Below are 19,174 nucleotides of genomic sequence, written 5' to 3' on the forward strand. Positions count from 1 at the left end.
AAATTTTGTCAAAAATAGAATGAAAGATGGAGGGGAGAAAGGGCTTTTCTTTCTAATCATCTAATGGTAATCTTTCTTTTCTTTCTAGTGTGTCCATGGTCTCCTGTGATCACATAGCCCCTACATTAACGTTATTGCTCCTGCAGCTTTATTCTGGGATCTTGTGGTTTCTTACAGCGTTACTAACAGTTTGCATAAAGAGTATTGCTTAGCAGTATTGCAATCTGATAATGCTGTGGAAATTCTTCAGTGGAACTGGAGCAGTACAATGCTTTTATGTATATTGTAAGTAGAGTTTTAGGAAGTATGTTTCATGTTGACTTACATGCTTTCATAACTGCTTTTTGTATTGATAGGTGTCGCTACTGAGGCAACTATACAGCAGCTCTTGGAATGCAAGCAGTTTTCAAAAGACCAAATTTCAACAGAATTGTACACAAATAATTGGTGTCTTGTTTTTCCCTTCCTTCCCCCCACATTTAGCTGGCTGTGAGGTGGTTGGAGCACAACTGCCGCTACCAGTACATGGATGAACTTCTCCAGTATGTCCGCTTTGGCCTTATGGATGTGGATACATTGCATACCGTAGCCCTTTCTCATCCTCTTGTCCAAGCTAGTGAAACTGCAACAGCTCTTGTTAATGAGGCCTTGGCTTACCACCAGAGCGTCTATGCACAGCCAGTCTGGCAAACCAGAAGGACAAAACCTCGCTTCCAGTCAGATACTCTTTACATTATTGGTGGGAAAAAACGTGAAATCTGTAAAGTGAAGGAATTGCGCTACTTCAATCCGGTAGATCAAGAGAACGTTCATATCGCAGGGATTGCAAACTGGAGCGAGCTTGCACCTATGCCTGTAGGGAGAAGCCACCACTGTGTTGCTATCATGGGAGACTTTCTCTTTGTAGCTGGTGGAGAGGCAGAGCACTCCACAGGGCGCACTTGTGCGGTGAGAACTGCCTGTCGATATGACCCCCGCACTAACTCTTGGGCTGAGATAGCTCCAATGAAGAACTGTCGGGAACACTTTGTGCTGGGAGCAGTGGATGAGTACCTCTATGCAGTAGGGGGCAGGAATGAATTACGTCAGGTCTTACCTACAGTGGAACGCTATTGCCCCAAGAAGAACAAGTGGACCTTTGTACAGTCCTTTGATCGATCGCTCTCATGCCATGCAGGATATGTGGTGGATGGTCTTCTTTGGATATCAGGTAGAAAACGTTTCACACAGTTTGAGGTACTAACAAAATACCAAAATACTGTCTCAAATGAAACTAAAAAATCTTCTTTGGTTTATATGTCATGATAACTTTTGTCTTAGTAGTTGGGTATTTCAAAGAATTTAATCCTGGAAGCATACTATCAAGCTTTATTAGAAGTATAGGAGCATAACATACCTATACAGGTTTTTTTGTCTGCTAAATATCTCTCTGTGTTTCAAGCTATGTATGTGCTACCTCCATTTGCTATTTAAAAATTACAGTGATTTGGAATGATAATGCACTTTTGAACAAATTTCAGGTGACAGGGTCTGGATGTTTCCTAAAAAACAAGACTGAGTTTCTGTAAAATGGTCTGGTACCACTGCATTTATTCCTAATAATGAAATGGAGAATTAAGTGATTGTTGGCTTGTGTCAACCTGCTTGAAGGCAGATGTATGAATTGCTCCCACTTGCTCTTCAGGATATTGTAACAAGCCAAGATGACTTTTGTCAGAAATCATGAACGGGCTCTGACTGTCCGTAACAAGGGCACAGGACTTCATGGGTGGCTTTAAGACACATGCAAAGATGTAAGTCTAGGCCTTGTAATCTTAAGCTAACATATCTTTTGCAACACAGCATGTGCAGTTTATGTGCACATTGATGGAAGCTGAGGATGTTGTGTCATCAGTCTTTGTAGTGACTTTTCTGGTATTAGTCACTTTGCAATAAGCTTGATGCTGTCTACAGAAGATTTGACAGAAAAATACCCGCTTTTTAGTGAGTGTGTCATGAAAGGTTATAAAGTTGTAATATTTATCAAGGAAGTTAATAAGTAAATGAGTCCAGTCCTTGAGGAAAATGTTCGTTGATTGCCATCTTCATTGTAGATAACCTCTGGAGATTTTAATATGGTCTGGGATGACTCCAGTGAAAAGATGGTCTGTGAATGAAAGATTAGGTTAGCTACTTAGGCCTTCACTGTGCTCCTCAAAGTATGTCATTTAAGTTAGTGGAGTGATTTACAGATGTACCTTCCTGTCCACACGGATTAAGTGCATTATGGGAATGGATTCCCAAGCACGGATAGGGAGGTAGCAAGTATCTATTTTTATACATATAGACTAAACTAATGAATCATGACTTTGGAATTAAAAGCATGACAGAACACAGGAAATCACCACCATGATCCCTGGCAGGTGCTTTGGGCTGTTTTCTTCAGCAACAGGCATTAAAAGAGTCTTGTAGAGTTTGTGCTGCATGTTCACCCTGAAGTGTGCATGAGGCGGACTTTGAAACCCAGGTATGGTACAGAAACAGGGTTTCTGCTTTAGGGTGCCTGCTGGGTGTGTTCAGAGCATTACCCTGTGTTTATTCAGTACCTTTCCTATTTTATCAATAGAGAGAGATGTGTGTCTGATGGGCAATTCAAGAACATGGATGCTACTGCCATGCTGTGTCTAGATTCTGGTTTTTTTCCTTCCCTCTTGTGGTTTATGTTTGTCAGTATATTTATGAAAACCAAGGCTTTTTAGGAAATTGTGTTAAGTATATTCATCTAAAATAATTGAAAGAGCACTGGAAATATCCATCAGAGTGTGGTCCTTGCTTCATGAAAAATTATGCTGAGGATTAATTAATGTGCTTAGTTACGTAAGTGCAATGCATGCCTCCCTGTGTGCTTAAATACTATCTGCATTTATATAATGAAGCAGTGTGGTATTGTGTCCAAGGATATGCCTCTAATACAGCCTCTAATACGGTAGAATCAGGAGAAGAGGTAAGTGGAAGGCTATTAGGTGAGCTGTCTAAAACTTGGAAAACAAACAAAAAATATCAATCAGTGTTGTTCGATTTATATTTGAAAACATGACTTTGGTTGTGAAGTCACAATAAGGAGCAATATTTTAGCAGTGGAATAAAATAGACAGGACTTTCTGGTTGTATTTTGTATAGTTTTTGAGAAAATGCTTAGCAGTTTTGAGTTGCTAGATCTTGACAGGTTTTGAAGTACGTGAGCATGCTATGCAAAACTTCAGTAGGGTATTGATCTGAATTATGTACTCAGGATTGAAAACTGTTTTCTGTGTATTGAATAGTTATTTTAAAAATTAAGGTAGATGGAGATGCAATAACCGTAGCTAGCTTTCTCTTATTAATTGGTTAGGGACAGAATGTAGCTCACTGTACGTGTATATTCAGGGGCAGGGGAATAGTTACTGAGAGATGTTTTATTGCTCAAAAAATATCAGTAGTTACTGCTGAAAAAAATCCGCTATTCATCATCAAATATGAGGTGTTAGCATAAAAGTAATCAGTAATGCAGGAGGCAACATAATTTTGAAGTATGTGGCCTAAAATTAGCTAATTAAAAAATTAGTCTGCGTTAGGGTTGTTTCTGAGCTGTATCCCTGCTGCTTTTTCTGGGAAATACGGGTCACCAGTGAGAGTTCTCAAAGTCAGTCTGCTAATACCAGCTGGCAAGGTAGCCATGAAAATGTGCCCAGATTTTTAGTAAGTAACTAAATTAAATAGTGATAATAGAAGTTTCTAGCCCTTGTATTTGTGTAGAGAGTCAGAAAAACATGACCCGCACATTGACCATTTACTTTATAGCCAAAGCATCAGTGCCGTTGTCTCCTAAAGGCTTTGCTAATCAAAAGCTGACTAGACTTAAGGGGTTTCTATTATTGTTATTATTGGGATTCATTTTCAGCTTTACTTTGCTGTTCCTTTGGGACAAGTATGAGAAAGAATAAAAAAATTCTAGAGCATGAAATCATGGAAACGTGCTAAACAAAACGCTGTACAAGTATAAGCACATGCTGGCAATAGGAGATGGGTTGCCGATGTTTTAGGTGACAGAGGGATTCCTAAACTGCCACCACCTCTTTGGGGTTTTTAGCCTGCCAGAAGGCTCAGAGGGAGTCTTGTGCACTCTGGAACTAGTTGGACCCTCTGGTCTGAACAAGTGGGTTCAGCTCTTGAGTTTTTTGAGCTCCATTTATTGTGGAACATATTTTTATATTTGTGTCTTTTTTTTTCATAGCCCTCATTATATTTCATTTTCTTACCAAAAAAAAAAAAGAGATGGGAATTCATTAAAATAATATGCTGGTTATGGCTGGGATAGAGTTAATTTTCTTCATAGTAGCCAGTATATTTTGGATTTGTGCTGGAAACAGTGTTGGTAACACAGGGATGTTTTAGTTATTGCTGAGCAATGCTTAAACAGGGTCAAGGCCTTTTCTGCTCCTCACACTACCCCACCAGTGAGTGGCTGTGGGTGCACAAGGAGTTGTGAGGGGACACAGCCAGGACACCTGACCCCAACTGACCAAAGGGATATCCCAATCATACGGTGTCATGCTCACATATAAAGCTGGGGGAAGGTGGAGGAAGGGAGGGACATTCGGAGTGATGCTGTTTGTCTTCCCAAGTAACTGTTGCACGTGATGGAGCTCTGCTTTCCTGGAGATGGCTGAACACCAGCCTGCCCTTGGGAACCGGTGAATGAATTCCTTGTTTTCCTTTGCTTGTATGCGTGGCTTTTGTTTTACCTATGAAACTGTATCTTCAGGCCACAAGTTTTCTCACTTTTGCTCTTCTGATTCTCTTCCCAATCCCACCAGCGGGGGAGTGAGGAAGCGGCTGTGTGGGGTTTACTTGTTGGCTGGAGTTAAACCACAACAAATAAGTTTTCCATATTAACAGTAGAACATTGGGCAGATGGTTTGGAAATTTTATAGAAAAATGAGTCTTACAGGCCCCGGTTAACATCTGACACTGTGACCCATTTCACAAATGACTTGTATAACACATGCTTGAAAAGCAAAGTATTTGAGTGAAAGAGAAACAAAATGCACCAAACCCTTTAGAGTTCAACACTGCTAATAATCATTCCTTATAAAAGCAGGGAAATATTTTCCATACGGGTGAAAACTTGAACTATGCCCATTTCCCTGCAACCTCCATGGCATGCATGTGCAAATCTGGAGACCTACTTTTCTATACACATTAACCTTCCTCCTCCCGTATAGGTGTAGTGCCCCTGGGGACAGAGAGGGGCAGGCACCCCTGCCAGGCACTTCAGCTCTGGGCCGTTCATGCACCTGCAGCTGGGGATAAGGAGGCTTCCCCTCTGCTTTAAATGCTCAGGAGATTAGCGCATGAAAAGTCCTCTCTGAATCAAAGTATTCAGTTGTTTTGCAGAGGTCCAAGTTGCCTGACAGTGTGTCAGCATGTGTGAAATCACATCCTGACTTGCACATGGAAATTCAACTTTCCCGTTAATGGCAGAGATTTTGACTAAGGAAAGGATGGAGATCACATGAATAGTTCTTTGAGAACTATTCTGAATTAGCAAGTGGTTTGGGGTGAAAAGTGTCACCTTACTATCAATATGCTGTTGTGAACAGAAGAATTTTTTTTTGTCTCGGTAAATGCCTATAAAAACCTGTTATCAAAAATCAATCTTGAATAAATAGAAATTTGCACTATTTAACCAAATCAGGTTTTGCAGTGTGGCTAGCACAGAAATTACTAGGAGAGGGAGATTAAGTAGTACATTAGAGTTGCCTCAGTGGCCCAGTCTTAGTCTGTATATAGAACAGTATTTCTTTATAATTACTATTCATAGAATCACAGAACCATTGAATGGTTTGGGTTTGAAGGGATCTTAAAGGTCATCTACTTCCAACCCCCTGCCGTGGAGAGGGACAACTTCCACTAGACCAGGTTGCTCAAAGCTCCATCCAACCTGGCCTTGAGCACTGCCAGGGATTAGGCAGCCACAGCTTCACTGGGCAACCTGTGCAAGTGTCTCACCACCCTCTTGGTGAAGATTATTTTTCCTAAATTTAAATCTACCCTCTTGCAGTTTAAAGCCATTCCCTTCTTCTGTCACTACATAACCTTATAAGAAGTCCCTCTTCAGATTTCTTGTAGGTCCCCTTTAGGTACTGGAAGGCAGCTATAAGGTTTCCCCAGAGCCTTCTCTTTTCCAGGTTGAACAACCCCAACTCTCTCAGACTATTATTGTTATACTGTTTAATAATAATGGTTCTCACACCCTTTCAAGCATGGACATTATAGGTTTGATGCCATTGATTCTTTCTAGATTGATTGTAGATGTCAGGCTTTAATGATTTGAGAAAACCTACCTACAGGCAGACAAGGGCTTGTGTCCCTGTTGTTTGAAACTGGATTGCATCTGGGGTGGAACAGTGTTAATTAGAGATGGTGTCTTCCAGGGGACTCATTAGGGTGGGCTTACATGCTGAGGAAGGATTATCTTGTGTTTAACACACAGACATGTAAGAGACAAGAGATTTCTATTTTAAAATAGGAGAGTGCCTTGGGGTACATGTCATGAGAGTCTATATATTCCCTGGATTTGCTGAAAGGAATACACATGAGAGCTCTTTGCCAACATGTAGTTTTACATGTCTCCCAGTAAACTCTGTTTCATGCAGGCAGCCTAGCACTTGGGGACTTCAGAGAGAGTTGTGAGATTTTCTGGGGGTTTTGGACTGAATTAGATTTCTTGAGTCATATGGGGGGCTTACTAGGACATGTTATAAATATGGATTATAAATTTTCCATTGGGAAAATGGTGTTGAATCTACACTCTTCTCTTTTGGAAGTGTCTTTATTGAAGGTGTTTTTCAGTGTAGCTTGTGGGCTAATGGGGGGCTGGAACAACCCAAAATATTTTCCATGTGTGGAAAAGGGCTGGACAAAGCGGATCTTGAAATCCTCCAGCAACTTTCCTGTGTAGAAGGGCACTGTTGTATGAGGTGGGTAGTTATGGATCTTGGAAGGCTTAAAAAGCAGTGTTTACAGCCTTCAAGGGAGTGAGGAGCAGTGACTGTGGCAGTGGTAAAACACTGTAAGCCCGCAGGTTGGGTGCTGGGCTTTGCATGAGCATGTTGTCATGTCTGTAAGAGCAAGAGAGACACGGGCTTGTCCTGAGGGTGCTCCTTGCCTCCAAGAAACTCTAGTCCTCAAGGCAAGCTGCTCATATGATGCAATCATCACTCCATTTATAAAACCCAGCAAGGGCTGCCCAAGCTGTTAATTTTCTGTCATTTACCCAGACAGACTTTTTTTTTTCCTTTCTTTAACTGATGGGTTACTACCACGTGCTTGACATCAAATTTAATAGCATAGTTTGTATTCTTAAATACTTCTTTTCAAGTGTTGTTATGATGCCTCCCTGCCTTTCCCCTCCTTTCCTCAAAGAAAACGCTGCAGAGAAGTTTAAGAAATTATCTTGGAATTACCCCGGTTTTGTCTACTGAGAAAACATGTATTATTTTTAGTACCATTGAAACTTTTTTTCCCCTTTTACTATTTTTGAAGAGCCTGCTCTTGTTTTACCCTTTCCCAGCTGCCTGGAGTATATAAAAATAATAAAAAAAAAATAGTTCAAGAGGGCATTGATTTTGGCAGAAAATTTTAAACTTTTGCTATAGCACTTCAAAGTTAGGAGGAACTTGAGTTTGAAAATTGATGCAGATATAAGATGGCATATTTAATGACAGATGTATCTATAGAAACCTGTTAAGATGCAGATTATCCCCCTGGGGAGGGGAGATCAAAACTGCCAATCTATAAAATATACTTGTTAGGGGAAGGCATGGAATCTATCTCTGTGAGCACTTTGATTGCAGGGGACAGTGTAGCAGCATGTGGCATCATAACCTAAGAGCAGACAAATCAGCTTGATGACTTTCAAAGCCAAGAATACTGCTGGAGGCAAGGGTACTCAAGTCTAGAAGAAATTAAAACATATAGAGACTGTTATTAATTCCAGATCTATTTTTGTGTAGTCAAATCTGTATGCAAATCCATAGCATCTCATTTTGGCAGATTAATCTAAAAGTGAAGAGCGGTATGTGAAGGGAATGTAATGATAAAACACCACAGATGAGCAATATTGCAGGGAAAAAATGTAAGCTGTGTACTTGATATGAGGGGCTCTTTGTGAAGAGAAGCAAATACTTTTGCTTATTTGATTATTTCATTATTTCACAAGAAAGCAAGCCACTTCTTTCTTCCTCCATATCTTTCCCCCCAAATTAAGGTGTTCTTTCCGAATGAAAATACGTGACCCAGCATTGTGTTTCCAATGCATCTGCTGTAATTTAACATTCTGGAGGTAACCACCCAAATAACTATGATCTTTGTTTCTCAAAATACTAATCTGACATCTCATTTTTTAAACAATATGCTAGGAGTGAAAATAAGTATGTAAAAGAAAATCAAACTACAAACCAGGTATTAGAAAAGACTGTATTGTGCATGTGGCTGATGCCTGCTAACACTGTGAAGGCTGCACAACAGTGCAGAGGCAAATAACAAACTGTGGGATTAGACACGGGAGCAGTCACTGCTTTCCAATGCGTATTCTTGCATGTGTACTTCACAGGTACTCTGGTAGGCAGTGTGCGGCATAGTATTTTAGAAACAGTTTGGAAAGAGTACATCTCATCTCAGCTGTCTCTTAGCCTGTAAGCATCTTTGAGGAGCTTATGCTATCCAAGTGTAGCCCCAGTACAGGCTGGTGCTTGCAGAGATGCACCCAAACAATAGTGTTACTCCCTGCTGTTGCAGTTGAAGACAAGAATCTTGGATAGATTTGTCTGTAATTTCTACTATCCATTGATCAGATTCTTGGCCTCACTCAAGTAATTTTGCAGTGATCAGTGGGTACATCCGTGTTAGCAAGTAGCTCAGCCCAGTAGGGACAGATCAGCAGGTAAAACTTTGGTGACGAGTTCTCTATATCTATCTACTCTATGTCCAGTTCACATTTTTTGCTTTGGATTATGTTTACTCTGATTCTCTGGATCAAATATTCCCAGTACTCAGCTGGTACAAAGCCATCACATTCTTACTCCCTGTTAGGAACTGGAGCACAGCTGGTGCACATCTGAAACAAAGCTTTTGGTTTAACTTGAATACACACCAGTCCCACCCTACAGCCTAAAATGACACGTGACAAATGGGGAGTTGCTTCAAAATCACAGTATGGCTCTGAACCAAAATGCTGTGCTAGGTGCAGCTGGAAGCCAGCAAAGTCAGGATTCCCCAGCACAGAGCCATGCTAACACTAGAAAGAGACCCAATGGCCTCAGTAGGAGGAGGGCCATAGGTCAGCCAGCAGGAATGAATGCAACTCTGCCACTGCTCTGTCTGAAACAAGGGATGTCCTCACAAAAAGAGGAGCATCAGCAAACGTAATGACAGATGAAATTCCTTTCTCTCATTGCTGTGGATTTTGTCTGTCATCAGAACATGCTGTTAAAACTGTAATATAAATAGTTTGTCAATATGAATTTCATTGTTTTGTAGCCGCTGGCATGTCCTGATTATGTCCAGCCCTTCTGGGAGGATGAAAGGTGAGGTGTAGTTCTCAAGTGTCATTCGTGGCCCAGGGTGGTGACAGCGAGGGGACTGGGACCTGTGGCCATGCTGCAGTGACACCATGTCCTCAGGAGGCTTGAGCACCCTCTGGAACATGTTTATGCAGGGGAGATTAGAGATTTGAGTCTGAAGAATTTTTCCACCAGTGAGATTTGCCATTTAAAACCAAGGGAGAGCAGCATGATTGGGCATTAAACGTATACTGTATTGAGCTAAATAGTTGGTTTATGGCATTTGCTGGGGTCAGACATTATTCTGGGCTTTTCTGTGGTGCTTTGTATCTTGCTTAAACATTATCAAAAGTAAATGGTAGTGTTGCTTCTGGTGAATATGGAGGAACCTCCCAGTATTAAGTCTACAATTAAGCCAGGAGGTGTTATAGAGAATAATACAGGATTTCCTTCAAGTATGCAGGTAAGCAAAGTAGTACAGGCTTGCATTATGCTTTCCAGCTGGCAGCAGTGTCCCACATCGGGTTCCTCGCTAGGCAGAGCTCTTCTCTGACCTCTTCCTTCTCTCAGACTCAAGCCTACCTCCTCCTCCTTTAAATGGTGTCACACTCTGCGCACTTCTTAGGATCATAGAATTATAGAATAGTTGGGGTTGGAAAGGACCTTAAGATCATGTAGTTCCAACCCCCCTGCCATGGGCAGGGACACCTCACACTAAACCATACCATCCAAGGCTCTGTCCAACCTGGCCTTGAACACTGCCAGGGATGGAGCATTCACAACCTCCCTGGGCAACCCATTCCGGTGCCTCACCACCCTCACATTGAAAATCTTCTTCCTTATATCCAACATAAACTTCCCCTGTTTAAGTTTTAATCCATTACCCCCTGTCCTATCACTACAGTCTCTAATGAAGAGTCCCTCCCCAGCATCCCTATAGGCCCCTTCAGATACTGGAAGGCTGCTATGAGGTCTTCATGCAGCCTTCTCTTCTCCAGGCTGAACAGTCCCAACTTTCTCAGCCTGTCTTCATACGGGAGGTGCTTGAACAGGGTCATGTATAAACAGATCAATTTTTATCTCAGTTTTAGCCCATAGAATTAGCTTTAGAAAGGAAGTGTGTGTGTGTGTGGGGGGGGTGTGTTGCTATTTTGCATTTCTAGGTGTTTGACAAATGTGCCACTTGTTCTCTTGTAACCAGATTAAAAAGTGCAGTGGAATGTAAACATAAGTGGTACTATGCAATGTAATTATGTCAGCAAATGAGCCCTAGAATTGGTTATTATGCTGTACCTGATCTTGGTCCTCGTTTTGCTTATGTGAAAAAGTGTAATCTGTATAAACTTTTTCATAGGAGGAGTAACAAATACTGCACAGTATCAAAACAGGCTCATGGTCTATGATCCCAAGCAGGTGGGTATCTGTGTTGTGTGTGTGTTTTTCTCATATGTTTTGCTTCAGTCAGGTCTCTTAGCAAATAAATACAATGATTTTCTAAGGCTAAAAATAATGACCATTTGAATTAGTTGATGTTTTAAATCCACTTTGTATGGATATGTGAGTTTAACAGAGTAATAGAGAAACTGACTTCTTATGTTTTTTAAGCCCATAGGCATTAGAAACATCTTATTAAATACAAAAAGTGTGCTTTAAATCCCCTGTATTTATCAGTATTTATTTTGCTTGTTCATTTTTTTGTGTAATCCAACAGCCCTGGGCAACGTATACTTAAAGTCAATGTCACAAAACTGCTCCTTGTCACTGGCATTTCTGCTTTAAATTTCATATACAGGCTTTTTGTTTTCTGCATACTTTCAGAACTGTGCTACCTGGCCATGACTTATTCTGCTGGCTGCAACGGTGCCTATCATTTCATTACCCAAGCACCTAAAATATCTTTTAGGGATTATTTCATACATTATGTATGTGTTTTGATTAGGTTAGCATGGCTCAGTAACCATTTCAGAGGGTTAGGGCATGGTTATGCCCTCTTGCTTGTATTAGGAATTAAAAGTCCTAAGCTTGCAATCAGAGTTGCATAGCCTGATTTACACCCACGTGGAAGGAAGGGTATTGACTTTTCTGATTGTAGGATAGGGGCTTTGATTGCTGTATTTGGAACCAGATTGTGCCAAGAGATACTTCTGTGTGGTTCCTACTGCCTTTCTAAATGTACAGGTTCTGAAGCAGAAAGCAGGCAGTGACTCACCTGCCTCTTTCTTTTTGAGGTGCAGTTTTATGCATCGATTATACAAATGCCCATTTGTCCTAAATCCAAGTAGTAATTACAAGCAGCAACCTTACTTTGCTTATGAGCGGGACATATGTTTAGACACTCTCTCTTGTGTATATCTTTGGGTTTGATTTTTTTATGTGCTGACATGAAACTTGCCCCCCAAATACCAGTGGCAGGGCTGCTTCAGCACGTCATGCTGACAGTGACAAGCCTGGCCTGGCGTGTAAAGAGTTACGGAGGAACTGTACACTCGCATTCTTCAAATGAGGTCCGCTCCATGTTTGTACACACAAGCTCTTTTTAAAAATTCTGCTGGCATATTGTTTACGGTGGGTACTGGAAACCATCACATCTGCTTGCATCTCACACAGAATCTCAATAACTCTATCATTCAGCACCAGCGCTTGCTTCGCGCGAGGCCTTTGTGGCGAGTCGATAATGCCTGCCATCTGCCACAGAGCACACAGCTACCTGCCAACAAGCTGGCTGGGGTGACCTCTGCTTCCCCACCACTGATTAGTATTCACACGCCGGCTTATTAGAAATGACCCCACCAGGCCCCTCTGTTTCTTTGCCTTTGCAGTGCTTTGCGGCTCACCTGGCAGGCACTGCAGTGGAGGAAGCTAAAGATATAATCAGGGGATGCAGGCAGGCTTTGCAAAGCAGATGGTGTCTATAGTCTGGTGTTAAGACAGCGGACTACTAATGCAAATATTAATGCCTAATATCCAACTATTAGACATTGAAATGTATAGCTATATATTTCAGAGGTTAAAAGGCAGTAGTATTAGAGGCTCTTGAGTTACTGCAAGCAGTAGCACATGTAATGCAAAGAATTTTGGCACAGATTTTAACTTCCTTCACTTAAACCAACTAATCTTGTCCGTTGTCAGGTTGTTTGATTTGGTAAGCATAACAGAAGCAATTGTTTTCTTAGGTTTAAAATGCCATGCTTTAATCCCTCTTCTTCTGTGCCTTCCTACCCCTCCCTGAACAGGTATAATTCTTGAATATTGTTAACAAAAAGAAAAATATGCAAAAAGACATTACTTTGTAAGTGCCCACAAATAAAGGGTTAGCATTAAACCAAATACACGAATCATTTGAGAAGATTCTGTAGGAAATTATTTTTCCTGATTGCTTCATTCCCTAAGGATAAGATCAAATAAGCCTCTGAATAACGAAAGGTAGAAGTATCTCCCTTCTCTCATAACAGAGCTAGTTGGTACAGATAATTTTAGCACTGTATACAAAGGAGACATCTAATAGTCTTCCTTAAGGAGGATTTACTGCTGAATTACAAAGAAGGAAAAAAGCTTTGAAAGCCGATAAGCTAAACAGAAAAAATACAGAGTAAGAAATACTACTAAACTAGTGAATTTAAATGTGAAAACCATAACCATATGTTGAAAGTCCAGTATGTCTAGTCAGTGTTATAACCAGCACACGTTTAACATGTGAACAACACAAGTATATTCACTTGTGATTTCTGGCCAAGGGGAAGGGGAACACCAGCAACATGCTACTATTACTTTACTACTACTATAGGTATGTTTCTGAGCAGTGCTGAGACAAGTTCTGTCTTTCTTTTTTCAGAATAAGTGGTTAAGCCGTAGCCCGATGTTGCAGAGGAGAGTGTATCACTCCATGGCTGCTGTCCAAAGGAAGCTTTACGTGTTAGGCGGGAATGATCTTGACTACAACAACGATCGGATCCTGGTTCGGCACATAGACTCCTACAGCATAGATGCTGACCAGTGGACACGCTGCAGCTTCAACATGTTGACAGGTGAGTATTGTACACCAGAAGGGGAAAATCCCTACTATTAAAATAAAATATAATTTCTTGTCCCTTTAAATGTCTTTGGTACGTGGAACTCCACAACTTTGCTGCAATTGCTTCAGATTTAGGGACCATCACTGGCCAACAAGACACTTGATTACTGTTCCAGCATTCAGTGTTCTACAAAACATTTGTTTTACCACTTCATAGACTAAATTTTTAAAAAGGTGTATACATAAATTTAATTAAACCATCAAAAAGGGGGTTTAAAAAAAAGATTAAAAAAGAAAAAAGATTAAACCATCAAAAATAGTACTACCAGTACTTATTTTTGATTCTTCAGAAGTTTGTCAGCAGCGATAGGTTTAGCTCCCTGTTTGATTGTACGAAAGGCAGATGTGTCTCTACCATTATAACATCGGTTTGTAGTGCTTCCTGCTGCCACTGTAGGGCACAACTTCCGTTGAAATCCATTAACCGTCACTTATTTCTGAACGGTACCTTTTTAATGAATTACCTGAAAGGAGGTGTCTTTGTTGGAATTCTGTCAAGTCAGGGTTGAGCTGAGCAGCTCAGTTAGCTACAGCATCTGTGAAGGAAGAACTGTTACAGCCGTAACTTGCAAAGCATTGCAACTCACTGTCCCTGCCACCCAATCCACCAAATTTCTCTGCCACCTGATCCAGTTCCCAGATGTACTACTACCTTGAATCCCTGGGAGAGACAGGCATGTGACACATTCCCAGAGTAGCTTTGCAGAAAAGGGTGGATTTCTACAAAAGGACAGCATTAATGGTGGGGCCGTTCTCTTGTGCAGCAGAATTGGAGCTCAATTAGTAACAGTACTGGCTGCTACAGGAGTCCTAGGACTGAGCCTTCCTCACTCTTCATCCTTTTCAGTTTCATGTTGCATAGATTTCTGAGATCTACCACTGAAAAGGATACAAAGGATGTAGGAGCTTAACTAGAAGCTCAGGCTAGCTGGGAACAGCATGTCAGAGCAATGAATGTCTGACAAATAAGACAGTCACCTTATGTCATTTTCCTCCTGGTAGGTTGAAAAGCTGTTCTAGTGGCAACTTCATTCTGTAAGATATTTCATTGGCTTTCTTAATATCTGGGATTTGGAGCAGGGTTGTTTAGTTTCTGAATCTAGTAATCAGAATATTTGATGGACACTGGGGAGAGAGGCATAGATTAAAAAGGAGTTATACAGTGTGAAACAGAACAGTTTTTCATATTTCTTTTGCTTTACAGTTTTTATTTTACATTATTTTTATTATTTAATTTTATTATCTGGAGGTATTGACAGCCTTTGAGAAAGACATCATCTGATTTGCTCCAAAGGCCCTGGCACTGCAGGCACCCTCGTTCTGGAGCTGACCTTATACCACTAAATGCTATGAGATAGATAGTAGCCTCTCCTGATACAACCTGGTGGGTTGTTTGTATAACCTGCACCTTAAGAAGCCATGTAAGCCCTTCTTTGCATCTCTGCAACTGGTGGTAAATGTGCCCATTGCACTGTGTAATGCAGACTTTCTTAATGCTGTATTTATCCTTCAAAACTTCTAAACTTGTTCAGGAGACCGTTGCTATGGGGATGAGCTGCACAGCAGCTTCTGCAGTTGTCACCATACTTGTACCTGGAGGAACAGGGGGGTGAACAGGTGTGGGCAGAACGTGAGGAGCGTTCAGCTCTCTCGGCCTGCGTGTCTATCTGGATGTTCATGTGTGATAGTAGCTGAGAGGCAGGTGGGGAGCTTGCCTATCACTTAGGATATACTCATGTACAAAAACCTGTGTCATTGAGGAGGCAGCAGATGGTCCCCTGCACAGCCTCAGTTTACTGCTTTTCTGGGGTATCTCTCTGGACAGCACCGTACGGGGCTCCTGCAGAGAGCAAAGAACAGACCTCATGCTTCACCTTCACTCTTCCATGTTGTGAATTCTGAAACAGTCAAATTACTGCCAGGTGCATTTGCATCTTATTACAGAACTCCAACATTTGGTGTTAAAAGGGTTAATTAAAAACTGAAAGTGGTTTCTATTTTCTTTTTTTGCTTTAGGTCAAAATGAGTCTGGAGTTGCTGTCCACAATGGTAGAATATATTTAGTTGGTGGCTATTCGATTTGGACAAATGAGCCTTTGGCATGTATCCAGGTGAGTGATTAAGGTTTCTTTTAAAGTCTTTTCCAATAATTTCACAAGGATACATTTTGCACAGAGGTTATTCAAAAAGAAAAATGCATGTGAAATGGAGAGATTAAAGTTGTTTCTCATGCAGCCACTGAACTGCATAAACAGAGAGAGGAAATACTACGGATATTAAAAATTTTCCAGCTGAGCCAATAGATGCAATTCTTCTACTATATTCTAGTAAAACGGGATTGAGGAGTCTCTCCTTTGGCAAGGTTTGGATATGAGGAGTCTCTCCTTTGGCAAGGTTTGGATAAAATAATGGGTATATAGTCTCAGGTTAAACAATCAACTCCAAAAGTAAAAGGGTTGCAAAAATGAATGATGGAGCACAGGCTAACAATTTTTTCAGCACATCTTAGGTTTTCATTTCTTCTCCTCTCCAAGTTGCCTTTCTGAAGAGCAGCCAGAGTTAACAAGTTGTTCTTTGTCAAAGTTCAGTCAGCCTGCAACCTGCCCTAGCGCTTACTGCTTCAAAGCTTGAATGGAAGTTTTTTGATCCCTGCGGTAGGCAATAGGTTATCCAACAAACTCTTCTGCTATCTCATCTTGTATAAGAGCAGCTTGCCTGCAGATCCATGGCTTTCAGGTATTCCTGTACAGAAATTGGGAAATTCTTATCTTCCTGAGTGTTTGAGTGAAACAAATCTGCACCACAGCCATCACTTTGTGACCAGCTGAGCAGTTACAGACAGAAACTCGTGTTTACATCTCAGCTTCTGCACTTTTGCTGATAAACAAAACTTTTTATTAGCTTCCAACTTTTTGGATTTTAGGATTTCACCTCCAAACTGTCCCATAAGACTACAAGTTAGACTTAGCATAAAAAGGCAGTGTATTAGAATGTTGAGCTGCTGGTCTTATAATAAACACTTATTAGCATATGTTTGTAAAGAATAGATAAGCAGTTAAAACCATGTTCTGGTCATAGTGTAATTGTGTCTTACAAAGTTGTTGGATACCATACCTAATAATTGTCATTAGAAAAAGTCCTTCAGTCTGTCTCAGGATACCATTAGCTGACATACAGTGCTTCAGATGGAGTAATAACACAATATCAAGGTGGTGGCTGTACTCCACCAACATGCTCTTTTATAATCAGCAGGTACTTTGTTGTATTGCACCTGGGTTTAAATACTGCTTAGTGACAAGGCAAATGGTCCTGGGATCTTGCTTTCTTAAATGGGCATTTGTCCACATCCCCAAACCGGTCATGAACTTGGCAGCCTGCCGAGACAATCCATGTATTAAAGGGAAGAGAAGTATAATGAGTGCTTTGGCAGAGCTGTGTGCGCTGTCCCTTCTCAGTTGTTGGCAGTGTGCCTGGCTTTAACCAGCAAAACTAACCCTTTTATCTTCAAATACAGCAAAATTGAGGTTGCATTCTTTGGAAGAAAAAAAAATCCACTTTTTCCACACATCTTCATTTTCTTTCTGTCATTTATTTGGCCTTTCCAACTTTCACAGAGCTCCCTTGCTCCCTATATACCCCCAAGCTGACAAATGATTCATGCCCTGTGGTAACAGTAGCACCTTTGCAGAGTACCTTACTTGCATGGCTGCGCTTCCTGCTGCCAGGAAGCAGGATCCAATGTCACTTGTCTTCTACTGAGCGCCTGGACTAGCATTAAGATTTGGGTGATGAGGACACCAATACATCACCAGATCCATAAATACAATCTAAAAATGAGCTGAAACTACCTTTCTGTTAGGGTGTGTGCACATGTGGTGTGTGCCAGCAAAATTTGTTTCGTCTTTCTTCTGTGATTCCTGAAATATTTTGTATGCTTTGACCTGTAGGTGCTGGATGTTAGCAAGGAAGGGAAGGAAGAAGTATTCTATGGGCCTACACTCCCCTTCGCTTCCAATGGAATAGCAGCATGCTTTCTTCCAGCTCCTTATTTCACATGCCCCAACCTTCAGACTTTGCAAGTGCCTCACCACAGGATCGGAGCAATGTGAGACAAGGAATGTGCACTTCATAAAATCAGAAGTGGAGGGGAGGGAAAATCAAACCCTGTGTATAGAAGGGTTTCTCTGCATCAGAAGAATCAATCCACACGGGCTGCTGCTTTACCTTCACACATTTGTCTTAAAGTCGGATAACAGTAGGCAAGAAGGAAGATACGAAAACTGTCTGCAGTTTCTCTCCTTTGCCTCAGGTGTAGAAGCATTTACATGAGAGCATTGGGCATTTCTGCTGGTGACTACTTGCTACCTATCTCTACTTCATTTCCTTATGCAACTTCATAAGGCATTGTGAATACCCACAGCTCCTCCTGGGCTGCTCTTCTTTGGAGTCTGCACGCTCAGTTGTTCACTAATGGCACTTTCAAAGCTGATATAAAGCTCTGTTTATGTTGACAAAGATGATACAATACTGTGGTAATTATGCAACTTACTCGATACCTTTGGCAAAAAGAAAAACAGATGTATTGACTTCCAATTCCAAACTCCATCGTTTACAGTTTCTCATTTAATAATACTTCATTTGACATTTAAATACTGCAAAGCAGATTAAGACAAAAATAAAAACCAAAATAGCTCTGTAGTAACTAAGGAACAGATAAAAATGGTCTTAGCTGAAAGACAAAGAGACACTGAAGCTTTTGGTTGAACCAAGTGTCAACCAAATGCGTTTGTTTGAGGATCTAAAGATCATTTGTGATGTCATTTACCAAGGTCTACTATCAAATAAATGTTACCTTCTGTCATATGATCAATTTCTCCTGACAGCTGCAGTCTTTTAATGGTGGAGAACAGCCTCTTTACTGTGTAATTAAAATGTGCCATTTACTTAATATTTTTAATATCCAGTTTGCAAAGGGTCACCACATTTACAATTATCAACGAACAGTCTCATTTTGTCCAACATATGGTCCCACAAATCACTGGTCTCCAGAGGCTAAACAGGTGTAGAACAATGTCAATATTTATTTATTTATTCTTTCAGTTTATATAGTGTGTCTCTGTTCCCTACTCCAGACATATGCCAGTTCACAATAAATACTCCAACCTGCTATATTTTGGCTTTGCTTGGCTACTGCAGCCCCTGTCTCTTGTTTCTGTGTTTTATTTACATATCTAGCAACTTTGATGTTTGTAAATATTAACTAAGCATGTAATTAAATCTCTATTTATGATTTATGGGTACTATGCACTTCTCTGCTTTATCTACTGATCCATTCCCTGCCACCGTGCTGCCTGAGCAGACCTATGAAATTCCTACAGACGCTCATGCAGATGCCGTGTGCAGAATATGCTGCAGCAGTAGCCTGCACTTGCTGGACAGGAACAGGTTTGACTTTGCCCAGTGAGCAATGTTTCTAAATCAGATGCAGCTTTTAAGGGGCTGGTTAGTGATACAGGGA

The 19,174-nt window shown here is 40.9% G+C and overlaps 1 protein-coding gene across 4 annotated transcripts in view; it reads left to right on the top strand.

Moving 5' to 3' along the window:
* The window catches only part of KLHL32 (kelch like family member 32), a 124,267-nt gene extending 105,874 nt beyond the window's left edge, over positions 1-18,393 (top strand). For 3 of the 4 annotated variants that reach the window (XM_057410820.1, XM_057410822.1, XM_057410821.1), the window contains 5 exons: positions 484-1,210; positions 10,939-10,997; positions 13,417-13,609; positions 15,673-15,767; positions 17,604-18,393. In XM_057410820.1, coding sequence (XP_057266803.1) covers positions 484-1,210; positions 10,939-10,997; positions 13,417-13,609; positions 15,673-15,767; positions 17,604-17,765 — 1,236 coding nt within the window. In that variant the 3' untranslated portion in view covers positions 17,766-18,393. Of the gene's footprint in view, positions 1-483; positions 1,211-10,938; positions 10,998-13,416; positions 13,610-15,672; positions 15,768-17,603 lie in introns of those variants that run through there. The other variant, XM_057410823.1, reaches the window with a different exon arrangement.
* The last annotated feature ends 781 nt before the right edge of the window (positions 18,394-19,174 follow it).

This window comes from Pezoporus wallicus, unplaced genomic scaffold (assembly GCF_028554395.1).
Source record: "Pezoporus wallicus isolate ANWC-B61680 ecotype Strahan unplaced genomic scaffold, APGP_CSIRO_Pwel_v1 contig_747, whole genome shotgun sequence".
Lineage (NCBI taxonomy): Eukaryota > Metazoa > Chordata > Aves > Psittaciformes > Psittacidae > Pezoporus > Pezoporus wallicus.